At 42.4% G+C, this 25568-nt stretch overlaps 1 protein-coding gene across 8 annotated transcripts in view; it reads left to right on the top strand.

Annotated features, from left to right (window-relative positions):
* Positions 1-25568, top strand: part of myo6a (myosin VIa) — a 111504-nt gene that overhangs the window by 59883 nt on the left and 26053 nt on the right. For all 8 annotated transcript variants that reach the window (XM_072678661.1, XM_072678658.1, XM_072678660.1 and 5 more), the window contains exons 16-27: positions 2819-2946; positions 3159-3254; positions 4241-4411; positions 6880-6918; positions 8682-8775; positions 10658-10788; positions 12739-12816; positions 14193-14322; positions 15660-15750; positions 17458-17608; positions 22085-22293; positions 24245-24323. In XM_072678661.1, coding sequence (XP_072534762.1) covers positions 2819-2946; positions 3159-3254; positions 4241-4411; positions 6880-6918; positions 8682-8775; positions 10658-10788; positions 12739-12816; positions 14193-14322; positions 15660-15750; positions 17458-17608; positions 22085-22293; positions 24245-24323 — 1397 coding nt within the window. The remainder of the gene's footprint in view (positions 1-2818; positions 2947-3158; positions 3255-4240; positions 4412-6879; positions 6919-8681; positions 8776-10657; positions 10789-12738; positions 12817-14192; positions 14323-15659; positions 15751-17457; positions 17609-22084; positions 22294-24244; positions 24324-25568) is intronic.

Here is a 25568-nt window from a genome sequence, read left to right as displayed (position 1 = left end):
TAGACAGAACAGTGTAGATGGTCAGTACACAGTAAAGACAGATAGTAGACAGGACGGTGTATGCGGTCAGTACACAGTATAGACAGAGAGTAGACAGGACAGTGCAGACGGTCAGTACACAGTATAGACAGAGTAGACAGGACAGTGTTGACGGTCAGTACACAGTATAGACAGTCTACACAGTCTACACTGTTTTGCAATTTTTAAGTGAAACATTTTGTATGCTGTCGATTAGCCAACACTGTCCTGTTTATGCTGTCTGACTGACTGACTGTCTCTGTCACTTCTTCCTACCAAATCTCTTCCTGCCTTACCCCCAGCGTATTAAGCATTTTCCTCTGCTGCAGTGTCTGTAGTGAGTGTGTGTGTTTGTATATGTGACTCGCACCTTCTGTTCGCTCACAGTGAGAAGACAGTGAGCAGCTGGATCTCTCCAGCTCATCAGCCCTTCTTCAGTAAAGGAGCTCCAGCTCCTGCAAGCAAGCACTCAGTCATACATACACAAAACAAATACAGACACATACACAGTGCCGTCTGCCTCCCGCCGCTCAGTGCCTGTCCACCTCTCATAACGAACAAACCATTCGGTGGTTTCCAGTATGAGCTGCACTCCTAATGAGCTGCTCCCTTTGGGTGCGACTTCTCTTCTCCCAGACTTCTCTCCTTGTTCCTGGCTTGGTGGTTCGGTTAGTTGTCAGACGAGCCGTATTTGATCAGTTCAGGTGAAACTTAGTCGGACATTGTGGATGCAAGCAGCACGGTTTGTATCCTAATGTGTTGTTATCCTTCAAGGTTCACGGTTTGTCTGTTTTGATTAACTGCTGCGTTCTTGACCACAGACTGAGTAGGTAATTAAATGGGTAGTTGGTTTTAAAAGAAGCTCTCTGTCTTCTGGAACCGGACATGCTTGTTCTTTTGTCAGTTGAGAAGATGGTAACAAAAGGTCCTGTTCTAAACCTGAAAACTATTCCAAACACTACGCTTGTGTTTCAGTTTCTCACCCTCAGAGTAGCCTGAAACCCGTCCCAAGTAAAGCTTGTTTCCTCTGTGAGGGAACGGCACAAGAAGTACATGCAGGTCATTTACCATTGGGGTCAGTGGCACACAGGTGTTATGTATTTTATTTAAGTGTGTTTTATTGAAAAACAAGTAAAAATGTAAATTGTCACACCACTGATCAAAACACTTTGAGCTATATTTACAGACATATTGAGCCAGATTCATTCAGCTCGCCAGCAGAATCACTGTGACCGTTCCAAAAGGAGGATGACCAGCAGTTTTACCATTTCTGTGGAGTCTAGGATCTCACATTTGCATGCTCTGGATTGCGATTCATAAACCACACCGTCACACACACAAAAGGTTTAGGGTGAAGGAACCTGACAATAATGGGGCAATGTCCTCTGGACACACACGACCAAAGTAGAGATGTTTGACTATACTACACAGCGCCAAACCGAGCATATCAGTACAGACACCTCATATCAACTGCCAATAAATGGTGGAGAGGGGTAATGATTTGGGCCCGTTTTGCAGTTGACCATGAACTCCTCTGTATACCAAACGTGAGGCCATCCACTATCCAACAGCTTGATTTCCTCCAAAGCAATGTGAGAATGATAGTCATACAGGAAACCATTGCTTCACGTCATTACTGCTATTACTAAAGGTGCTTCGACAAGCTGTTGATTCATGGGGTGTTTTTAGTTTTTCCACACATGGCTTTTCCATTTTGGCCTAGTTTGTATTCAATAAAAAGAAGACAGGATGGAGTCTAGTGTGTCTTGCTACTCATCTGAGGTTGTATTCTCATTTCTAAATATTTTTAAATTCTCATATTAAAATGATTATTTTTTCTATGTCCTGGCACATAAAACCATAGAATTTGAGGTGGGGGGACTTTACGTGCCTTTTTTACATTGTATATTATCATTCTTTGTCCATGGAGCCGAGTAAACGTAGTAAAGCCACAATCATGCCACCCACTTTCATGTGTCTATTCCTGTTGTTCTTTTTTGAATGTGGTGTTCTTTTCGGTCTGTCCTAAATTCTTTTTGCTGAGATACTATGAGCTCTGTTATCGTGACGTTCTAATTTGTACTGACAGCTGGACCGCTACTGTGCGTAGAGCTAACTTTCACATTCATAATTAGGTCTTACACACTCCACTGCCCTCGGCTATACATAGAGCGCAGCTCAAATCAAACCCAGCTCGAATGGAAAATGCAAGGCTGCTGTGGCCGGGAGGCAGACCGCTGGGTGAAAAAGGAGGGGGGGGAGGGACTAAAAAAACGAAACCCAGTGACTACACGTGTCAGTCTAAGTTGATTTGTATTGCACTGTTCAATAACACTTTCTACAACAGACAGTTTACAGCAGTCCCAGAGCAGCTTTATAGAAATGCAGTCAGAGAGCACTAATTATCAAACTGCAGGCAACAGCAGCAGTAAAACATACCATAGAGGATGAGAACAAAGCACTAAGACTCAAAAGGAGAGCCTCTCTAAGAGCATGTAGAAGAATCACTGGAATGAACCAGGACTCAAGAGCAGGCCACAGGAAGCTAGGTAGTTTATTTCTCTGTGCTTCACTCTCATGCTCTTCGAGAGTTTTTACCACTGCCGTGGCCCTCAGTTTGATCAAGCACTTGGAAAAGCTTCATATGAGTATGAGGAAGATCTATTGAAAAGATCAAAACTCAAAAGGTGAACCCATCCTCCTCTGAGCTGCGCTGAATAGTGCAGACATGCACAGATGGCAGGTTTGGCTTTTAGAAAACTGTTGGACTTACTTGGAATGGTGCTTGTTTGTGTTCCAGACCTGGTGGAGTCGAAACTAGTGGGCATCTTGGACATTCTGGATGAAGAGAACCGTCTACCTCAACCGAGCGACCAGCACTTTACTGAGACTGTCCACAACAAACACAAAAACCACTTCCGCCTGACTGTGAGTGGCCGTGCAGCCAGCAGACAACATGGCTAACATACTGTAGTTCCATTAGCCAGCAGTAGGCCTGTGCCTGGTGACGGTTACCTGGGGGCTGTTACCAAGGAAGTAGAACAACTCTAGTTGAACGAAGAGAAAGAAATGTTGTCTTTGTGTGTGTGTGTGTGTGTGTCTAAATGTGTTTGTGTGTATATGTGTGTCTGACCTTTCAGGTCCCCAGGAAGTCAAAGCTGACGGTGCACAGGAATGTGAGGGATGATGAAGGATTTATCATCAGACATTTCGCAGGAGCAGTTTGTTATGAGACGGTACACACACACACACACACACACACACACACACACACACACACACACACACCTCAAGTGTCCTGAAAGGTGTTGAATGTCAGCACTACAGTATCATGACTGCTGTTTTCACCTTTTTCCAGCCGTTTAGCAACTTGTCTTTTGCTCCTCCCTAGAGCTTCCTCTGATCCTGATGATTCATGATGGCCTAATGAAAGAGAATAGATGAGTGTGTGAACATGCAGGAGGCTGAAGTCAGAGGCGTTGAGATAAATGCTGTTACTTTATTGTCAGATTCTTACAAAAATAGGAAATGAATGAGTTTTTGACTGTGGAAGAAGATATGCTTGATTTTAACAATGGATTTACTGTCCCATAAAGATGCTTCCTTCCTACCTTTCTCTCTGCATTTCTCCCTTTCTCTGCCCATTCTTTCTTCCCTCCTCTTCCTTCCTTCTTTCCTTCCTTCCTTTTTTTCTTTCTTACTGTCGGTATTCCTTCCTTTCTTTCTTTCTTTCTTTCTTTCTTTCGAACTTCCTTCCTTCCTTTCTTCCCTCCTCTTCCTTCCTTCTTTCCTTTCTTCCTTTTTTTCTTTCTTACTGTCGGTATTCCTTCCTTCCTTTCTTCCTTCCTTCCTTCCTTTCTTCCTTCCTTCTTTCCTTTTTTCTTTCTCTCTGTCTGGCTGTCTGTCTTCCTTCTTTCATTTTTTCTGTGTCTGTCTGTCTTCTTTCCTTCCTTTTTTTCTTTCTTCCTGTCTCTTTCTTCCTTCCTTCCTTTCTTCCTTCTTTCTTCCTTCCTTCCTTCCTTTCTTCCTTCCTTTTTTCTTTGTCTGTCTTCCTTCTTTCCTTCCTTCCTTTCTTTCTTCCTTTTTCAGTTATTTCTCCCTCTCCTCCCATTCTTATCTTTCTTTCTTCCTTCCTTCCTTTCTTTCCCTATGTTTTCATTCTATAATTTTCCTCATTGTTTAATTTTATCTTTATCTTTCTGTCTTTCTTTCTCCCCCTCAGAGTCAGTTTGTGGAGAAAAATAACGATGCTCTGCACATGTCTCTGGAGAGTCTTGTGAGCGAGTCTAAGGATCGCTTTATACGGGAGCTTTTTGAGAACTCCATCAACTCCAAAGATGTCAAACAGAAAGCTGGCAAACTCGGCTTCATCAGTGTGGGCAACAAATTTAAGGTGAGCCAAAAATCCTTCACATCTAAACATGTCGCTACTTTACAGTCAGTTTGCTAGAAAGGTGTGTGTTTAAAGGCTAGTTTTGAAGCCCACTACCAGTTGAAAACTAATTGATTATCTCAGTAATTATTTGAACAACACAAGAACAGATGTTATTCTAATCAGTACGCTACAACCAACACTGCCATTTGTGGATAATCTTTGCAAATGGCTGTGTGTGTGTGTGTGTATATATATATAAGTTTAGAGTGTATATACTCTGGATTAGGCATGTCTGTACAGAAGGGCCCTTCACAGCAGGGCAGCAGGAGTGTGTTCTGTCTTTCTCTGAGTCCTGTGGCGTGGGGTAGGCCTGTGTGTGTGTGTATGTTTCTACATGTGTGTTTTTTATGCCTCTCCTTCCTGCTCTGTTCTCCTGTTCCTTTTCTCTCACTTGCTCTGTCTCTCCATCCCTCTCTTGTGATTCGTGCCACAATAAAAAGGGAGAATAGAGAGATGATGAACAAAAGAGAGAGAGGGAGAGAGTGATAGGTGATAGTTACTGAAGACTAAAAAGACCTTTAGTCCCTTATTCCTTTGCTTTTTACTGCTTTAATAAGACCCGGCTGTCTGACCTCTCGTGTTCTTCAATCTTCATGGTGCATGTTTGCATTGAAGTCGCATTAATACATTAGCCTTGTGAAATAGACGCTTACCCACGATAGACTGGAAGACAGAAAGAGGGTGGGTGACCAATTGTGAATGATTACAGTTTGGCTAAAGTCCAGGTTTTATAGTACAGTTGTATATGAGGGTTTGGGCACCGCTGTCTAGATGACACACTTTTGTTTTTTGTTTTTTGTTTAGAAGTAGTAAACCGAGTCGCTGTTTCTACCCAAAAAAATAAAATACAACATTTTAGGCAAATCAGGCTTGGGGCACGTCACCAATTTAAATTAGAAATTGTCAGCTGTATCAGACTTTCCAAATCTTTAATTTTAAAACTTTAAAATATTGTGCTGACCCTCAGTCATGACCACCTACTGTCTAAAGATGCCCACAAGGCAAGGCAAGGGTAAAATAATCAATCCTGCAATTTCTACAGTGCAGAATGTTAACGTAGGCATTTCAGGGGAACTGTGGAGGTCAAGCTGAGATCTAGAAGACCAAAAGAACTCTCTGAAAACTGTTTGTGTATGCTGGAAAGCAACCCCCCCCCCCCCTCGTGACTGCCAAGAACCTACAGGAAGGTCAAGAGGATGGCGCACTGGTCCACTGTGCAGCATTGCTGGCAAAAACATAATCTCAATAGAGATCATACTCAAAAAGAGTCATACGAAGGAAACCTAATCATTGTCCTTGTCACAAAATGTTTGAAGTATGCCTTAGAGAAACCATGTGAGTTGTGGACTGATGAAGTCAAAATAAAACTCTTTGGCCGCAACCAACAAAGGTTTCTTTGAAGAAAAGAAGGGAACTGCTTTTCATGAAAAGAACACCTTTCCAACTGTGAAGCAGGGGCATGGACTTTCATGCTTTGAGGTTGTGTTGCTGCCAGAGGCACTGGCATTATTGCACATATGGAGGGAAGGAAGGGACTTCTCAAAACAGCAGCAAATCCTGAAAGCAATTTTCAAGGTAGGTTCAAGGTTCTGATAAAGTGACCAGTGTGTGTGTGTGTGTTGGGTTTGCTGTGAGATTTTAATTTAGGTATATAGGAACCAGGAGCCCGTTTTCAAGATTTGTCCTAAACACATTTTCAATTCAGTTTAATAATAGATTTCTCTCTGGCACGGCTTTATTAAAAAATGAGAGGAGCAGGGCTGCTGCCACGCGACGGATCAGCATGTTTGTTCTTCACCGTGTACCACACCTTTAGTAATGACCTCATCTATTACCCAAATCAGTGTGGATCTCTGCTTTCCACTGCCCACAGTGGTCTGTCTCAGCATATCTCATAATCTGAGACTGTAGGGGGAAAGGGAGAAGGAGAAAAGTAAGAGATGAGAGTGAGAGAGAGAGATGCTATCCTCTGTCTTCCCATGCACAGTGAGTTGCATATGAATGTAGTATCCTTGGATGCTGTATCCGTGGAGACGGTGGCCTAAAAGCAGTTATCAGCCAGGTATCCCGCAACCCTTGGCTCTCACGTCTGTGCATCCGTGTGTCCGTCTGCATGGTGTTCCTCAGCAGCCGTTCTGCCTCCCTTTCTGTTTCTGTGTGTTTCCGTCTTTTATGCTATGTCCGTTCATCCTTCTGTTACACTCTTTGTCCTTGGCTGTCTGTGTGTCTGTGTGTGTATTGAAACGTCAGGGCTGCGCTGCACAATTGATCCTAACATCTTTGCGCTGGAGGATTGTGCTGTGGACGGCTTTAGGCTTTGGGAGGTGAAAACGTAACAAGCATGTGTTTGTGGTGTTGTGCAAAGTGGTGAAGTTACAGCACTAAAAACTTTTTTTCTTGCTCTCTCTCTCTCTCTAACCTGACAGACCCAGCTGAACATCCTACTGGAGAAGCTTCGCAGCACGGTAACTAAAAACTGTTAAATCACCGCAACAGGGATTCTGCCCAATTCCGATTGGATTGATTAAACTTTCAGACTCTATACAGTGGGGGGTAACCACAACCTTGTCAGTTTATCTCCTGAATAGGGATGTCACGATGCCAGAAATTTGACAGTCGGTACCAGTACCATCAAAATTCTTTGATTCTTAAAATCAATTTTGATACCAAAAAAACTGTTTAGTAAATGTGTTCAACATAAACTCTTATTTGGAATTTTTTTTTTTTTCCCAACAAAAATGTGATGGAATCTTTGGTTAATAAAGTGTTATTCTCTAAATAAATAAATAAATAAATGTTATTTGAAAAATGAAACTAAATAAACTTAAATATGGACAAAATAAATAATGCAAATAGCCAAGGTGTAATATACAAAGACAGAAAATGAATATTGCAAAAACAGTGGCATTTAAAGCATACTCAATCTGCATGTCCACAGTGGTAAAAACAGACAGGTAAGCTTGTAGATTAGGACAAGACCACTTACCTGGTTCCTAATATCAAAGTCTAGCACTGGTATATAACCATGAAGTGCCATCTGGAGATCATAATATGTCAGTAACAGCTTTCTTGTGTAAAGCCTGTGCTATAAGTAGGTAAAAACCAACACGGTGCTTCTAGTGGGTACTCACAGCGGTCAGAAGACCGAAGCTCGGCACTTCTAGGTATGAGTAAGACCGGAACACATGCAGCGTGCTAATATCACTGGTTATGAGGCATCGCTCAACTCCTGATGCCGTTCCACGTGACATTATGGTTGCCTTAGTTTCTTCTTTTCTTCTCCCCTACACGTGTAAGCTTATTATACTGCCCCTGTCAGTTTCTGAGAAATCACAGTCGCATGTGTCTGTTGCAGTTTTAGCTTCTTTTAATACCATAGAAAACCAGTAATCATGTTTTTTAGAATATTGGTTTCAATTAGCTACTGAAGTATCAGTACCGGTTCTCATTACATTCCTAGTCCTGAACTAAGAAGGAATTTGGTTGGGATCGCATAATAGGTAACACATTGCCCTCCCATTGACAGATTAGGGTTTGATTCCAGAGCCAGCTAAAACAATGGACAGAAGTGTCATATAAATGTCCCAAGTGTAAAAATGTAATGTCTTTGGACATTATTAATTATCACATTTCATTGGGTCACGCTAATCAGAACACTCTAGACAGGGGCCCTAAGGTGCTGTCACTATGATCAGAGGATCGCTGGTTCAAATCCCGGTCATGCTGCTAGCCATTGGCAGCCGAGGCCCTGAGAGGGCACAATTGATCTTTCCTGGGTGGGTAGATGGCGCTCTCTGTCCCCACATCCCTTCTCTGCAGTGCTGGCAGTTTGAAAAATTAGCAACTTTCGGGGAGGGGTCCGCCCTCACTAGTGTCGGGGGCATCGCTTGCTGGGGGGAGTGGGGTGCATGTGCAGGTTGGGTAATTGTCGGTCCAAATTGGGGAATAAATGTTTCATTTGGAAATATATGAAAGAGTCTTTCCATTATGTAGCATTAGATATTTCAGAATTTCACATTAAACCATTATGAAGGATATTTAAAAATGTGAACTATTAATGGATTTTGCCTTTAAATGGGTATACGTCTGATGTATGCTATTTGCTGCTAATGTCACAACGAATCTTGCCATGCTTCTGGCCCCCATGCTCAGGTTTAGCTCAATGGTGCTAATAAGTATAACTGTAGCATGTTGGCCTTACATCAGCTGTGTTTGTGTGTGGCTCCAGGGCTCTAGTTTTATCCGCTGCGTGAAGCCCAATCTGAAGATGGTCAGCCACCAATTTGAAGGCACTCAGATTCTCTCCCAGCTCCAATGCTCAGGTCAGAGCTTCTCCTCAGCTTCTTTACACACACTGCACGAGGCCATAACACTGTTTCTTATGTCACACGGCACACAAACTCTTAAGCGGACTTTCTTCAGTAAGCTCTCTTTCTTCATCATCCTGCTCTTGTTATTCTGACTCTGACTGAAGCAATGCCCATAAGATGACACGTTTCGGATAATGGCCGCGCCTCATCACCGATAGAGGAGCTGCATTATCTGCAAATTAAGCCCTCATTTAGGGAGCTTTGATGCAAATTGATGCTTCTTCACTGGAGTTGCCGTAGGCGTAATGTTCATCCAGGAGTTGATTTTGATCCGTTTTAATCACATGAAGCCTGATGTATTGAAAAGTGTAGATAGAGTGTGCTGATATTAATTCTATTAAAGGCTATTTTAATGCAGCTTAGTTAACATACCAGCCAGAGCTTCTAGACATACTGGTACTGGTTATTTTCATCTCAGGTTTTTTTTTTTTTGGGGGGGGGTTTGAAGCAGGATTTCTCATTAAGCTGGGTAACCTAAAGGAAATGTTTGTCAAAGGAATCTAATGGACACAGTCTTCCACTTAACCCTAGACGGATCTACTTAACTAGGACATGTGTAATTTCCAATTTTTGCTGCTTCAGTTTGAGGCTGACATTGCTAACCAACTTTGCCATAAATACATTCCCACACACTACCATAAAATTGCATATCTACATTAAGGTATATTAACATTAATAAGGCGCAGTATAACTGACTTACAATGAACCACACAAATCCTCGACCATAAAAACGTAATGCTGGTAGCTGTTTTGCAGAATTCTGACTTGACCATGGCATCAGACTTTCCTTGGTGTTCCACTTTATGCAGGCAGTTTTTACCAAAAAAGCCTAAGACATTTCAGGTTTCAGGTGGTTGCCTTGAAGGAAACATAAATATTTCATTAAAAACAACAGAATTTGTAGAATACTCTGTACTGTTGGGTTTATTTGTGTTTATTTGGTGTTTACTGAAAAAAGGTTTGGGACTATTGACTTCCAGTGTTTGTTAGGAACTTTAGCCGCACCCTATTTTGGACACTACTAGATTGGACACTTGGGCAAAAATATGCACATTTGATTTCATTTTTTATTTTTTTGTATTAAATAAATAAATAAATAAATAGTTCCACAAAAGTTGACACACGCTTGCATGCCTTTCTTCCTTATCTATAGTACAGGCCTGGCTTTGCGCTGGCTGACTGAGAAAATCCTGCTTTGTGAAATACCCTGCAGGGCTCATACCTAAAAAGCATTCTCCATGTTGTCATTTAGGCAACTGTATGATCTGCATTGTTAGGTTGAGGAGCTCTATGGATATGACACTAAGCACATCCATGACAGACTTACATTTTTTTTTAACTGTTAGTCTGTTAATATCCTTTAAAATTTAGTACCTATCCTAGACAGAGAAGAGATTTATTTAGGAACAGCTTTAGAGGACACACAGCCTACATAACCCACAGCCTTATTTCCTAAAACGAATCAGGCTAAATATGTTACTGTGCTCTGTGCTCGCATATGCAAATGCCTGGCTGCCCTTTGTTGTACCTGCAGTGTCTGGCTTGCCTTGCCACCTCTTCCAGTCATAAAAGCATGGGAGGCTCTTGTGAGGTTAGGAAGCCTTCAGAGTGGTCAGAAAGAAATTCTGAAGTTTTTGAAGGACAACACTTAATCTAAGTTTTTTTCCTCCTGACTGACAACAATAGCTTATTTCATTTCTTTAGACACTGAGGGCCCCAGGTGCTCTAGTGACTGAAATACTGAAATAAGTCCTTGCTTTCTGCTTTTATTTATTTATTCTTTTTTACTTTAGGCTTTTTGGGTTAAATGTGAGTTTGCTGTGCTGTTTCTCAGGGATGGTATCTGTACTGGACTTGATGCAGGGTGGTTTCCCTTCCCGAGCACCCTTCCACGAGCTCTACAACATGTACAAACAGTACATGCCCCCCAAGCTGACACGCCTGGATCCTCGCCTATTCTGCAAGGTCAGTGTGAGCTTTGTTCATGACTGGATGGGTTTTCTGGGTAAAGAGTGGGTTGATGTGTAATGGTTCGTTAGAGAGAAACTTGCAGACCTTCTTCACAGTGGTATGAATGGAACTTGGGATTAAATGTATATGTGCAAATGTATAATAAACGTCTTTTATGTAATACTGATGAGCTTAGTATGGTGGTATTGCTACTGGTTTTGTACTAAACTTGTTAAAAGAAAGGGAACAGGTGAGTGGCTTGGCCCTTGGGAAATTCAGCTCATATTGTAGGATGATATATATTGTTTTCCAAGTATATTGGGAAACTGGGTTCACACAAGGGTCTGTTGAGGTGACCATGTTGTAGACAGAGAGGATTTCAAGTTGGTCTTAAGTGTAGGAGTTTTATTCCCATGCCTGTATAAAAAAAAATCATTAATAACATAGTCAATTGCAGAAAGGAAAGAAATAGGAAGATTATTAGCATGTGATTAGATAGAAATTAGGATGTGTTTATAACCAACTTGTGTAATATGTTGATATAGTATGATGTAGCGTTTAGACACAGACAAACTCTTCAGATGTCTGGGTCCTTTCACCACTACAGTCAACAATTCTCACTCAAAATGACTTGGTTTGCACTTTACCAGTTTAATAATTCCCCTAAACCTATGATTATCATAGACTTCCATTACCTGTTAGCAACATTAATCTTCATAACAAGCTCCTGTATAAAACGAGCCATGATTAATCACTTACCTGAGACATGCTTGATATCTGAAGTTTGCTTCTTTAGTGTACTGGTTAGCAGAAAATGTTACAGAAGTTTACAGAAGATGGTAGACGACCAAACACTGCACTTGGACGGTCACCAGTATCTTACTTCAGCATTTTGTTTATTCATTATTTGCATTAAAGAGTCCGTTTAAAAGCTGTGTAAACGAGATAGACCTTATTTAACCATTTAGGCTAATACTTTCTTTGATTGTACTGTGTCGGGTCGACCTAAGGCAGATGGGTTCCTCAGAGTCTTGGTTTCTCTCAGGGAGTTTTTCCTTGCCACTGTCGCTACCACCTCCGTTGTGGTGCTTGCTCATAAAAGGCATGGACCTGGATCTCTGTAAAGTGCTTTGTGACAACATTTGTTGTAAGAGGTGTTATATAAATTAATTTTGAATCAAATTGACTTAAACACTGAAACTAGTTTGTCTTGTATGTAATGTCCAGCTTTGTAGTTTGGTATTTTGCAGAAGTTCTGATTAGTTCTGATACTAAAAATCTCTGTAAGTATCTCGATATTATATATCATTGTATTGGATTTCATTTTGTGTACATCTGGTACTTGGGGAATAAAGAGTCTGATTCTGATTTCTCTGTGCCAGAGCAATAATGACCTAAATGCACATTGAGATGGTTCAGAGCTGTTTTCGAGCAGATAATTATGAAGATGAGATTGGTGGTTAGGAGGATTGGAGGTTAGCCTAGCATCAGTCGTTGTAAACTAAAGAAGCAAACTTTAAAAACCAAACATGATTGGCAAAGTGATGAATCATATTTATTTTATTTTATTTTTTTTTGTGTGTGTTTTTGTGTTTTTGTTTTTTGGCCAAACTATACCTTTAAGTGTCTTGGCTAATAGGCCGTTGTCTTTGAGTCAAAAGAAAATTGCATATGTCTCTTTTTTTTTTTCGGTGAAGCATTTCTTCACATTCACAGTAGACGTGCTTTGTGAACACTACAGCCCGGCTGAAGCTACATTCACTTCAGTCCTACACTGGAGAAAACCTGAAGGCCTGTCATTAAACCCTTCAGTAGCCAAGGACGAAGCCAGGATGGATCTTTTGTACACTATTCGTGACACAATGGAAATATATAATCGAATAAGTTTCTTCATGAACTTTGGTCTGACTTTCCGCATTCTGGACTGTTGTTGATGAACCCTGTCGTCCCTCTCCTCTGCTGCAGGCTCTGTTCAAAGCTCTGGGCCTGAATGAGAACGACTACAAGTTCGGCCTCACTCGAGTCTTCTTCAGACCTGGAAAGGTGAGACGCTGTTAATGGTTGCCATCGTGATGTGCCCAGGAGATAAATGCCTGCGATTCTCGCTGAACATGAGTTAGTAATGCTTTTAGCGTTCTGATGAGAGAGCAATTAGATGAAGATAGTAAACCGCAACTAGCAGATGGCAGTCTCATTTCTGACTGAATGAATAATTTACCTGCAGTAAGGACGCGTGTGTGAGAGTGTGAGAAGACTGTGGCAGGTTTCTTAGGGGAGGAGAGGATGTGGGCTTTTTTGAAAATGTCACACTGTCAGCTTAGCGTTAATGAAGGAATGGAAATGAGCAAATTAACCCTTAAAGGTATGAAGTCTTTAAATCCACTCACACACCCTGCCTTTGCTTGAGTTCTGATTATGAATAATGCAAAAATGTTGCACCTACACCACTTTCTCCCACACCTGCGAATACACTGCTTTCCTTCTTTCCTTCTTTCTTTCCTTTTGCTCCTTTTTTCCTTTCTTTCTTTTTTTTTTTCTAATTATAGTTTTTTTTCCCTTAGTTTCTTCCTTTCTTTTCTTTTCCAGTCTTTCCCTCTGTTTGGTTTCTCCCTTCCCCTGCCTGATTCTTTCTCCATTTTGTTTTTCTCATTCTCCTTCCTCATATTTCTTTCTTCCTCTAGTTATTTATTTTTCTTTCTATTTTATTCTTTTTTACTTGTTTTGTTTCTTTTCTTTTTTCTCTTTTCCCCTTTTTCTTTTAGTTTCTCGTCCTCCTTTTTTCTTTTTCCTGCTTTTTTTTATTCTTTAGTTTTTTTTTTTCTTTCATTCCTGTTTTCTTTTATTATATTTCTCTTTTTTATTTCTCTCATTCATCAATTCGTTTCTTCCTTCCCTACTTTGTTCCTTTCTTCCTCCCCTACTTCATGTCTTTCTTCCCTTCTTCCTTTCTCCCTTCCTTACATCATTAATTTCTTCCTTCCCTACTTCCCTTCTTTATTCCCTAATTTGTTCTTTTTTTCCTTCCCTACTGCTCTTCTTTCTTCCCTGCTTCGTTCCTTTCTTCCTTCCCCATTTGCCTATTTACTTCTTTACTTTCCTTCTTTCTTCACTTTTCTTTGTTCCCTACATCACTCCTTTCATTCTTTCTTCCTTCCCTACTTTGCTCCTTCCCTACTTCGTTCCATTCATCCTTCCCCATTTCCCATCTTTTCTCCCTATTTCGTTCCTTTCTTCTTTCCTTACATCATTCTTCCTACCTTCACTACTTCGTTCCTTTTGTTTCTTCCCTACTTACCTTCTTCCTTGCTTTCTTACTTCCATACTTTGTTCCTTTTTTTTATACCCCACTTCCATCTGTCTTTCCGTCCTTACTTTTCCCCCCTCCTCTCACGGTTCTCATTCTCTGTTTTTTCTGCCAGTTTGCAGAGTTTGACCAGATAATGAAGTCTGATCCGGATCACCTGGCTGAGCTGGTCAAACGGGTCAATAAGTGGCTGATTCACAGCCGCTGGAAGAAAGTGCAGTGGTGTGCTCTGTCGGTCATCAAATGTGCGTAACTCACTGCTTCTACACGAACGTGTACACACACTCATACACGCAAACCTTTTTCTGCAGCCCTGATTATTATTTTGCAGTGTTTTTTTACACTTGGAAACCCCCTGCTCTGTGTGTTTCAGTATTTTCCTGCTTTAGCACACCCCTTCTAACCCACAAGAGCTTGTTAATTAGCTGATTAGGTAATTAGCTGATTAGGAAAGGGGGAACACCAAAACACACTGTTACTTTGAAAGCAAGGGCTTATATTATGGAAAACATCTTTGAACATCTTTTGATCTCATCATTGATACACTTTCCAAACCTACCGTTCACTCCCTGAGCCTGATAAAGACACAGAGCTGGAATCATCTCACCTCACCGATGCTGAAAAACATTAGAGATGTTTTAGCATCTCTAATGTGAAATCTTCCCAGAGAAGTAGCGTCTGTTATTGTCATAAAACAGGAGACAAGCTCTCTGTTAATACTCTTGATTTCAGAGGAAACATTGCATGACTGCATGTCTGCAACTTTTTGAACACATACTGCAAAATGAGTTATGACCGCTTTTGTGCTCAAAATCTCACATAGCATTAGCGGGAACATTGGGCCCTTTAAAGCAATGTTATATATAACCTTTTCTCCTAAAAATAGCAGCTTTAAAATCATTGTGATGCTCCACTGACTTTGTGTAAAATCCTGTAGTATTACTCTATCACCTCAGTCCATATGCTGCTTTCACTTTCAGTGACGGTTCTGCGCCTCTCAGCTTGTCCAGAAATGCATGTGTCCTTTAGGTGTACCTCAAAGCACAAATTACCCTTCCCAACTGTAGTGGGAGCCCAGGAGCAAGGGACTGTGTCTGCTCTGTTTCACAGCGCCATGCTACTCCCAAGTCATTTTCAGCTGCGTTCACAGAAAGTTCTTGTCCTCCTCTGTCAGAGCTTGAGCTGTGTCTGCTATCGATTCCCTGTTTCCTGAGCGTTTGGGTGCAGAACATTTGAGCTTCTCCAGCGTCTGTTAGCGGGATACTTTTTCTGTCCTGTTTGACAAAAGGGAGGCAGGAGCTTTTCCTGCAGACATCTCCTGATTCCCAGCACACAAACGCACACACATACACAGGCTAGTTTGTAAGAATTGTGCATCCATTATGCGGGACACATACTTCCTAATGGTAAAGAATATGTGGCATTGTCAGCGTCTCTGCCATTCAGTCTTCCGCTTTTGTCTATGAAACTCAACTCCAGGGTTTACAGCAGTACAGTATGGCCTTTGAGCTTCAGTAGAAGTCATTGTCAACTTTTTCTTTTCTTTCTTTCTGTTTCTCTTCCTCCTCCTCCACCTCTTCAGTGAAGAATAAGATGCTGTATCGGGCCAGCGCCTGCATCAAGATGCAGAAGACCGTGCGCATGTGGCTGTGCAAGCGCAAGCACAAACCCCGGTGAGTGTTGCTCTTAGCCTTGGCCAGCAATTCATGCATTATTAAATGTTGCTTTACTACAAGTAAGCGCCTGTTATTATGAAAATTGCCGTTCTTTCCTTCTCTTGCACATGCCCAGTGATTTATTTCCCCCATCTATTCCCCTTCTACAATTATTCTAACCTATGGTTAGTTTGAGAACATGTCCACAAGAACAAGTACTGGCATTATACTGCCCATTACAGACTATACAAACAGAACATCAAGTAATTAACTATTCTAAATACATGCTTTGAGATTATTTAAAGTGGATTTTTGTCTCTTAATTTCAGCAAGTAAACAGGACCTGTGCTCTAATATTTGCAGGAAATGCCATATTTAAGTTTGTATTCCATGTAGAGGAAATTTCATGTATTTTCTCCCTTATTTGTAGTTAGAAAATCATCAAAACGTGTCATTTAAACAGGGTTCTCCATACAGTAATCTTTGCTGCATCCCTGTAAGAGGCCAGCAGGCATGTTTATGTTCATTGTAACGTGCTTCATTATACTGCTGTGTAACTGAAGTTGCATTAGACTGAAATTGTAAAGCAGGTTGAAGACTTCTAAATTGATGTTAATGGTCCTTGTTAATGTTTATGATCCTTATGGTATCTATCTTATTATTCTAATTGTGGATGAAGAGTCTAAGGCTTCCTCAAAGCAGAAGCCACCTGAACCTCAAGCCCTCAGTGTTCTCCCCCTTCTCTTACAGTCTTCTCCCAAATCATCACAAGCTGGTCCAAACTGGTTAAATTAGAGTCTTGCAATCCCAAGATTATTGATTCCTAAAGCCAAATCCATCATTTGTAAGGATGAGTACTTTTTTTCCTGTTTCTGTTTCTGCCTGCCATGTATCTCCAATTATAAACATCCAATAATTGAATTATGGCACTGTTCTGGTTTTCTGGGTAGGCTGGTTCCCCTTCCCAGTTCATTCACTAGCACAATGCTAGTCAGCACAGGCATCTGTTAGTCTGGTACTAGTGTTGTCCTCCAAGTCTGTTCAGATTCTGTCCAAGAATTGTGTCAAAGGAAGGACATGCTAGCTCTCGCCCTCCTGGCAATTGTAGCATCATTTGAAAAGGGCAGTTCTAGTAACTGGGTGGGAACTGGGAATGACTAAATGGGGTGGGGTGGGGGGGTGACAGTGTTTAGGTAGAGATTTTGCATGCAGTGCTTTTTTCAATGATCTGAGGGATTTGCGGTGGACACCAGTCAGGAGCAGCCGTGACACTGGTGCGGTTATAAGCTGCGCTAAAAGGATTTCTGGACACTTTTTTTTAACTGTTTCATGAGATTAAATACATGTTTAATATAATTGAATGTTGCTATGGGATTCATCATTTAATGGATAGCGCTCGGGGAGCGGTAACCTAAATGTAAATTGAAAATTTGCTCTCTGACATGCAAGAGTGATACTAATGACATTACGGTAATAGTGTAAATATTAAAAGTGTGATGTGTGGGGAATTTAAGTAGCTGGTTTGGTAAGGCTGCTTTGGCACGGAGTGATTTTAAGTGATTTGACTCTGTCCGTTTGGCAAATGGTTAAACTACCCGAGTCTGCTGGGGATTGAAGTCATCAGGCTGAGGTCAGCTGTGACCAGACTTAAATAGAAGCTCAAATAGAGGCTTGATTAAATCTTCTCTTTATGTATGTGTGCGCCTGTGTGTGTGTGCCTTTTAGCATTGACGGCCTGGTGAAGGTGCGCAGCCTGAAGAAGCGGATGGGGATGTTTAACGAGGTGGTATCCGGCCTCAAGGAGGGCAAGCAGGAAATGAGTAAACAGATGCAGGATCTGGACGCTTCCATCGACGCGCTCATGCTCAAGATCAAGGTGTGTTTCTGTCTACCTGAGTTCACGGGGGTTTTTAACTCCAGTCTTGGAGGGCTGTCCAGCATGGTTTGTTAATTTCTATTAAACTATGCTGGAAACCACATAGCAGTGACAGGAACATTAAAGCAGTCATGTTCACAACTTTGTTGCAGAGCTCTTGATTGCAACACCTGCCTGAATTCAGGTGCTGTGTATCTTCCCTGGTGATGCTTTGCCAAGCCTCTAATGCAGCCATCTTCTGCTCTTCAGATCCCTTACGTCTTCTCTTCAGCATATGAAACACATGCTGGAACATTAGGAACTTTCCATTTGTTCACTTTGAGAAGACTCTGTGTTGCCTTAGCAGTGTGTCTGGATCATTATCTTGCTGTAGGATGAAGCACAGTCCAGTCGGTTTGGAGGCATTTGCTGGAACTTGAGCACACTAGTCTCCACACGTTGCACTTGCCATCAGTCTGATGGAGGTTAATCATGTTCTCATCTGTCCACGAGATCAGATTTCTGCAGCTCTTTTCAGAATTTTTTTGTAAACTGTAAACTTCTCTTAGTGGTTTGCATTTTGCACTGTAGCCTCTGTGTTTCTGCTCATGACGTCTCTGTGGATAGTAGTCTCCGCCGAATGCACACCTGCCTCCTGGAGGCGGTTTCTGGTCTGCCAGAGAAACGATTGAGGATTCTTCTGTCATCAATAGTGAAGGACCGCTACCTTAATCACGTCTGATTGGTTAGATTAGAAATGGTAAACTGTGGAGCAGAGGGACAGAACAGAGTGCTGAACAGAGCATAATTATGAGGCCTTGCCTTGTGTTGGTGTTTGCTGTCTGTCAGCACACCGTGAAGTGCATGACGTGCGGAGTGGATGGTACATCTTCATCAAACCACAACAAACTGGTGGGGCACTCATCAAGGGTGCCCTCTCTCATCACTCCTCTTCACTCTCTCATTAGAGCCCCTTGCCCAAGCCTTTTGACAGTTGACTGTTCTCTCACAGATTACAATTAAAGACTCTCCTCACCGTATCTCCTTATAAGGGGATGATATGTTATATTCAAATGAATCTAGACTTCATTCCACCTCTGCTTAAGTTATCCAATGCTTTTGGTAAACATTCAGGATACTGGATAAATTGGGATGGATCAGCTCTACCAACTCAGGGTCAGAATTTGAATGAGCCAGGTAGGTGCAGTGGTGTGTGTATGTATATGCCTGTTTTCAACTGTGTAGATATCAATGTATCTAGCATTACACTCAACTCTCTGAAAGAACCCTGTTGACGGTTCTGCTCTTTTTAACGAGCAGACAGGAGAGTTGTGATGTAATTAGGCATGACCTCTGTCAGATGCCGAGTGATTAGAAGAGCTTAGAGATGAAGTGAGCAACGAAGATGATGGAGGAGGAAGTTCACTGAAGTAATTAAAGTCAAGTAAAGTCTTATCTATGTGTCCGAGTGTCTTTAATCTGGTTATCTACACTGTATGACCAAAGGTTTGTTGACACCAGCTCATCCAACACTTCTTCTAAATTCCAAGGAATTAAAGGAGTAGTTTGGTCAAAAAAACTAATTAACATAATTTTTTTTTTTTATTACAGCACATGCAGTCAGCCAGCCAAGAAACGTTTGACATTTCACTTGTGCTTTTTTATATTAAAATGGGAGATGCTAGGCTAATGTTCCTAACAAACGTTGGACTTAGACTGTCACTGTCATTTATTTAATTGAAATGTTTAATGTTATGAACGTGGCCATGTTTTGTCATAGACAAGGTACTCTTAAAGAGTGACTATGAAAGGCCTTATATTCATGTAGTCATGGCTTTCTTAAAATAAAAAAAAGTGCAAGAAAAAAATCTATAAAATTAAAAGTGTCCCCAGACTTTTGAAATGCTGTGTTCATTCAGGTCAGTGTAGTAACACGTGTTCCCACTTGTTCATTTGCGCCTTCGTGATCAGTATCACTTTATGTGTTCATCCATCTCTCGCGCACACTTGATGATGAACTGATGCAGAGCTGTAATGAAAGCTGGAGGACTGCTCGCGGGCAGTCGCTCAGAGAAAGTTGGTAACTTCCGACGCAATCTCTGACCTTGATTAAGTAAGGCATGTGCGAGGCATACATTAGACACCGTGACACACATTCAGCGTCCTCTCCGATATGTCGCAGCCTCTTCCCGGCTCTCCAAGACGCGTTCGAGTGCTGCCATCTCGGCAGCTGCTGATGCATATTAACCAGCTTTTCGCATCTGTGTGCCGTTGGCCGCAGATTCTGATATTCAAATCGATACCATCGAGTGTTAAGTAACCATGACTGGCGCCCAAATTGGAGACAGTCGCGAATACCTTAAATGCTCATGAATATAGATGAAGAGGCTAATGAGGGAGAAGGCAGGGAGGATCTGAGATGGGATGAGGGTCAGGTTTTGGAGAGCAGTGAAGAACAGATAGGCTGTGGGGCTTCATATGTCAGCACTTCTGTGGAAGTGGAGAGTTGTACCTGGTCTGCAGGATCTGGCTTCCAGTGGTGTCTCCAGAGACAAGCTTTTATCTTTAATTTACTGCAGCTGCTGCTTCCCCCGAACAGTCCTTGCAGTGCAAAAAAGCAGGCTTTGGGTTTGAAGGCATGTCTTTGGACTTGGGAAGACTGCTGTTGGTAGTGGTGGTTGTTGTTGTTGTTGTCTCTTCTTAAAGCACTGAAACCCTTAAAAAAGGTTCTTTAAGAGGCCCAGAGTTCTATGTAGAATCATGACACCTCAAAGAACCTTATAGGAACATTGTTCCTCCTCTTACAGAAAACGTCTTGTATTTTAGCTTGCTAGCTAGGTCTTTCCTAGTCTTAACAGCCAAATGGTAAGCCTATGGTAAGGGAGTCTGGTGCTTTTCACCGCGTAATGTGGCCAAGAACTGCCTACTGAGGCAATTACACCAGAATTAGATTGCATCAAAGCCTGTGCCTGTGTCTTAGTTTGTCTAGTGCAGGTAGCTGCAATACTATGTAGGAGTGAAAAAACACCATCGTGGCCGAGGCTAGCATATATTTTCTTAAAAGTGTATGAAGCCAGCAAACGGCAGAATTTTCAACACGCTTGGAGGAGAACACTAAGTGTCTTACGTCAGCTAACCGACTCCTGCACTGGTCATGCTGAGTGATATGAGGGGGAGAGGGAGGATCAGCCAAACCACCTAAAGAATGCAAAGTCTCAAACCTTTGGACACTCCTAGTGATGACATAGATGACTCAACGATCGAGTCAGAGTGGGTTGCTGTCCACCCCGGTCAGTAATTGTTTGTTAGGTTCAACCTATGTTGAATTTGATGATGTTTGTTGCAACAGTTTAAAAACCAGTGTGTAAGTAATTGTCCCCCCACCTTGCATGATCTGCAACTGACAACTAACTGTTCTTTTGCAGAACTGCTTATTTCAGACCCAGATCTCTTTCAGGTTTAGGTCAGGACTTGAGTCGACAACAACGCTCATTTAGATTTTTAGTTTCTCAGCCATTCAGGTGTGGATTTGCTTTTCAGGTTTTGGATTATTGACTAGCAGCATACCCCGATCATATTTCAGCTTCAGACAGACTTCATGGCTCAGATACTTAAAATTAATCATGTCTCCAGTGAATTGATGAATCGTCATCAGTGTAAACAGCATTCCAGGTCTTGAAGCAGCAGAACGTTCCTACTAGGCGGCGCCAATCCAATACTGACCACAGTCACCGGATTGGATATTTACCATTACCCTTATCTATCACAGAAATGCATGGTTCAAACCTACAGACTGGTATTCTAGGCTTCATAACCCCGGATCAATTTGACTTGTTGACAGATACACATAATATAACAAGCAGCAGTATGCACCCTAACCAACAAACCATGGTCAAATCTGTACGAATATCTTTATATTAATATTTCCGTCTCAGATTCAGACCTGGAACCTCCTGAAAAGAACATGTCCTGTGTGAAATGAATTGTTTGGAATTTTTAGCTGAATAAAGTTTAGTCAAACTTTTAAAAAAAAAAAAAAAAAAAAAAAAAAGGTCTAGAGGTTAATAGAGGGGAACAGATGGTATTGGGTTGCTATCGGTATCTGCAGATATTCAGTGCTCACACTACCACCACCATGTTTAAATGTTGTATGGTGTTCTTACTGTTCAATAGAGTATTTACCTTAACGCAGATGTATAGAGGCTTGTGTTGTCCAAAGGATTACATTCGAGACTGGTGTGTCCATAGAATACAATCCCAAAAGTCTTAGGGATTGTCCAATTGTAGTATTTTTGCGAACGTCAGACTAGCATTGGTGATTCAGTTGGTTTGTTAGCATTTCCTGTTATGTTGCTCTCACCTGTATGTCACCTTAATCAAGCCCCTTCCTCACTGTGGCATCATGAACGCGGACTTCCTCAGTACTCTTCAGTAAAGAACACTGACCAACTGCATGTTTCACTGAAGCACGGTTTGTGTGTGTGTTTCTATTCTCAGAGCACCATCATGAGCCGCATCGAGATTGATCACGAGCACCAGGCACTGGTGACCCGCTCAGGGCAGCTGCTGGCCACCATGCAGAAGCAGAAACAGCAGGAGGAGGAACGAGAGCGACTGCGCCGCATCCAAGAGGAGATGGAGAAGGAGAAGAAAAGGAGAGAAGAGGAGGAGAGACGCCGCAAACAGGAGGAGGAGGAGAGACGGCTGTAAGTGGATGCTGGGTGAAAAATCACAGTGATTGGATAGATGGGCTCGTTAAAGAGAGAGTAAAGTAGGTAAAAGAAAGATTGAAGAACAAAAGAAAGATTATATAGCAAAAGTTGGATAGAAAGGAGGAAAGTGGAGAAAAGGAAAAGAAAAAGCACAAAGAGAAACAGGAATCAAAATCTAAACACTAGGAAAGGAAAAAAAGCTGAGAGTGGGGAGCCAGGTCTAGTTGTGTGGGTAGATGGAGAAAAAGATATAACTAGAAAGATGGACAGACAAAAGGACTCAATTGGCATGCTTTGTCATCACTGTCCTCCGTTAATGGCTCATAAAGTCTTTATCAGGCCCGCAGCCCTGTGGCTCCGTCTCCAATCAGCGCCTCTTAACACCAGCCGTTTGGGACCAGGCCAGGGCTGCTTCTGACCGAGGGCCAAGTGCAGTCCTCCAGCACTCACCTTCACCTCCAACGAAGGGCACAGCACACCAGCATAAATGACACCGTAATTGAGTCAGTGCAGTTGGAGCGCAGCCACATCAGGAGTTATTAATAAAGTCACGCACCCTATAAAACACAGACAGACAGAGCAGGCAAGCATGAGAGAATGGGGAGGGGGGGGTGAGGAGCTGACATGATGGGATTGTGTCGGTGGGGTTATTGATTGGGGATGTTCAGTGAAATGACCAGCCCACTGGAGTGGACGTGAATGGTGTAACTCGGGCAGGGCTGCATCTCTCTCTCTCTCTCGCTCGCTCACGCTGTGTGTGCGTGTATATGTGTGGCTGACCTTCCTCGTCCGTCAGCCCCACTACGGAACAGAAGATCTTGTCTCGGTTATGCACACATGCTCCACTCTCCTTCTGTTCCCTCCTGTAACCCTCATTTACATGCTCACTCTCATGCTCCCTCACTCTCTTTCACACACACACCTGCACTCATCTTTTCAGCTCCGAGCTGGGTTTCCCCAAAGCGTCTCAGCAGGAAGATGGTTCTTAAATGGTCGAGTGAGCATCACACTGAATGCTCTCTCTACCAGTTAAGATGATCTTAACACTAAGATGGTTTCAGGGCTTTGGGCTCAGTTCAGCTCAGTTCAGTCTAATGTGCTTTACTGGTTTGACAGATATGTGCTGGCATCATGATTCACTAGTTCAGGAGCATTAAAGAGAAGCATGCGCTCAGATGACTGTGGTTGAGGATACAGGAATGTACAAACACTAGCAGAATTTAGCATTACGGCATTGTTATACAGGTGGGGGGGTGGCGCTGGTTTGAATCCAAGGTCATGCTGCCTGCCATCAGCAGCAAGCGTTGTCCAGGTACTGAGGCAGCAGAACAGTCCCCACTACCATCACCATGTTTGACTGTTAAAACCATAGATTTGCAGCTGCTTTTGCTCTGACTGGACATTGATCTGTGTTATTCGCTCAAAGTTGTTATACACTAAATGGACAAAAGTATTGGGACACCTGCTCATGGCTTGATCCTGCTTTTTTTGGAGTAACAGTCTCTACTGCCCAGGGATGAAGGTTCTACTGGATTTTAAAGCACTGCTGTGAGATTTTAATGGCCTTCAGCGACAAGCTTGCTGTTGCATGATCACCACCCAACCTCATCCCCCACTTCCAAACCCATCCCAAGAGCATTAGATGGAGCACCATCCATCATTCCTCTGCTTCACTGCTCTACAGCTCAATGCCGAGGGGCTTAACACCCCTCGAGCCCCCACACCTGGCATTAGGCATGAGAATAGGCTCATGTTTATTTGCTCCAAAGAGTCCTGTTCTATGGGAAGTACTTCTCTACAGGGACTAGACAAGCTATGTGTGTGTGCATTTGCACACCTGTGTCAGCAATGGGTGCAACTTGAAACAGGGGAATGCATTCATTCATTCATTCATTCATTCATTCAGTGTTAACATCTCATTCTGTTTCTTCTTTTTTTTTTTTAGAAAAGCAGAGATGGAGCTGAAGAGGAAGCAGGAGGAAGAGGAGAGGAAGAAGAGAGAAGAAGAAGAGAGGAGATTGCAGGTGAGCTGATTTCCTCTGGACACTAGTGGCCACTCTGGCTCAATCAGCAGTATGTGAGGCATGTGCTTCTGCTTCTTAATGCGATGTGTGATCAGGATAGAGGCTCGTTTGATTGGCGGTGTTCATCCTGCGCTTGTGCTTCACGCTCGTTCTTTCTCGAGCTGTTAAAGTAGAAATGTTTAATATCTTAAGACTTCAAAGAAATCTTAAACTTAAAGGAATTTCACAGGAGAGAAAAATGACACTAAAAGGGCGAGTACTTCTCTTTAGAAGAGAGGTCTTCAGTGTAGACCAGGCTTGAGGCCTTTCTAGTCACTGTAATCAGAACCTATGGCCTGAGGCATATAGCCTGAAGCACCTATCACCTCTCACGCTCTCTCTCTGTCTCCCCCCCTTTTCCTTTTCCTGCCCCCCACTTTCTTAGTACCACACACACCTGTGCCCTCCTCACTCTCCCTCTGTGGCTATCTTTCTCCCTCTTCTTCTCTTATACTTTTACTTAGTTTATAATATCTCTTCACCAACCTAGACCCCCCCCCACCCATGACACTATGATTGTTAGCCATTGTTAGCCATGTAGCCTTTAGCTTGCTCGTTTACAGCCCTTAAGATGCCTTTCTCAAACTCTCTGTCTCTCGCTTTCACTCAGTCTCTAGCTCTATTTGTCTTTCTCTTTTTCTCTCTCTTGCCACTCTCCCTCATCATTGCTTTTTTGCTCATTCTCACACGCTCTCTCTCTCTCTCTCTCTCTCCCTCTCCCTCTCTCTCTCTTTCATACCTCAGGCTTTCTAAACAAACACAGTGGAGCTGTTGCAAATTAAGCGTTCTCACCTCAGGTTCATGCTGGAACATTGGTACGCACAGCTTTGCTTCAGGCAGAGCAGCTCCAACTGCATCCCTGTTTACAGCCATTAGACAGGATCAGACTGCTGTGTGCAATTTGAGTCACTGGGAACATTGTGAGAATGCGTGTCGAGCAGCAACGCAGTAAAAAGCATCTGGCCTGGAAGCATGCATGAACAGATGGTGCATGGAGATGTACACTCACTGACCCTCTTGATTAGCAACACCTGCCTGATACCTATACTCTCTGGCCACTTTGTTAGAAACACCTACCTTGTGCCTCCACTCTCTGGCCACTTTATTAGAAACACCTACCTCGTGTTTCCACTCTCTGGCCACTTTGTTAGAAACACCTACCTTGTGCTTCCACTCACTGGCCACTTTATTAGAAACACCTACCTT

This window comes from Salminus brasiliensis, chromosome 1, assembly GCF_030463535.1.
Source record: "Salminus brasiliensis chromosome 1, fSalBra1.hap2, whole genome shotgun sequence".
Classification (NCBI taxonomy): Eukaryota; Metazoa; Chordata; class Actinopteri; order Characiformes; family Bryconidae; genus Salminus; species Salminus brasiliensis.
Note: the sequence above shows the minus strand (reverse complement) of the source record. Positions and strands in the feature narration are given on the sequence as shown.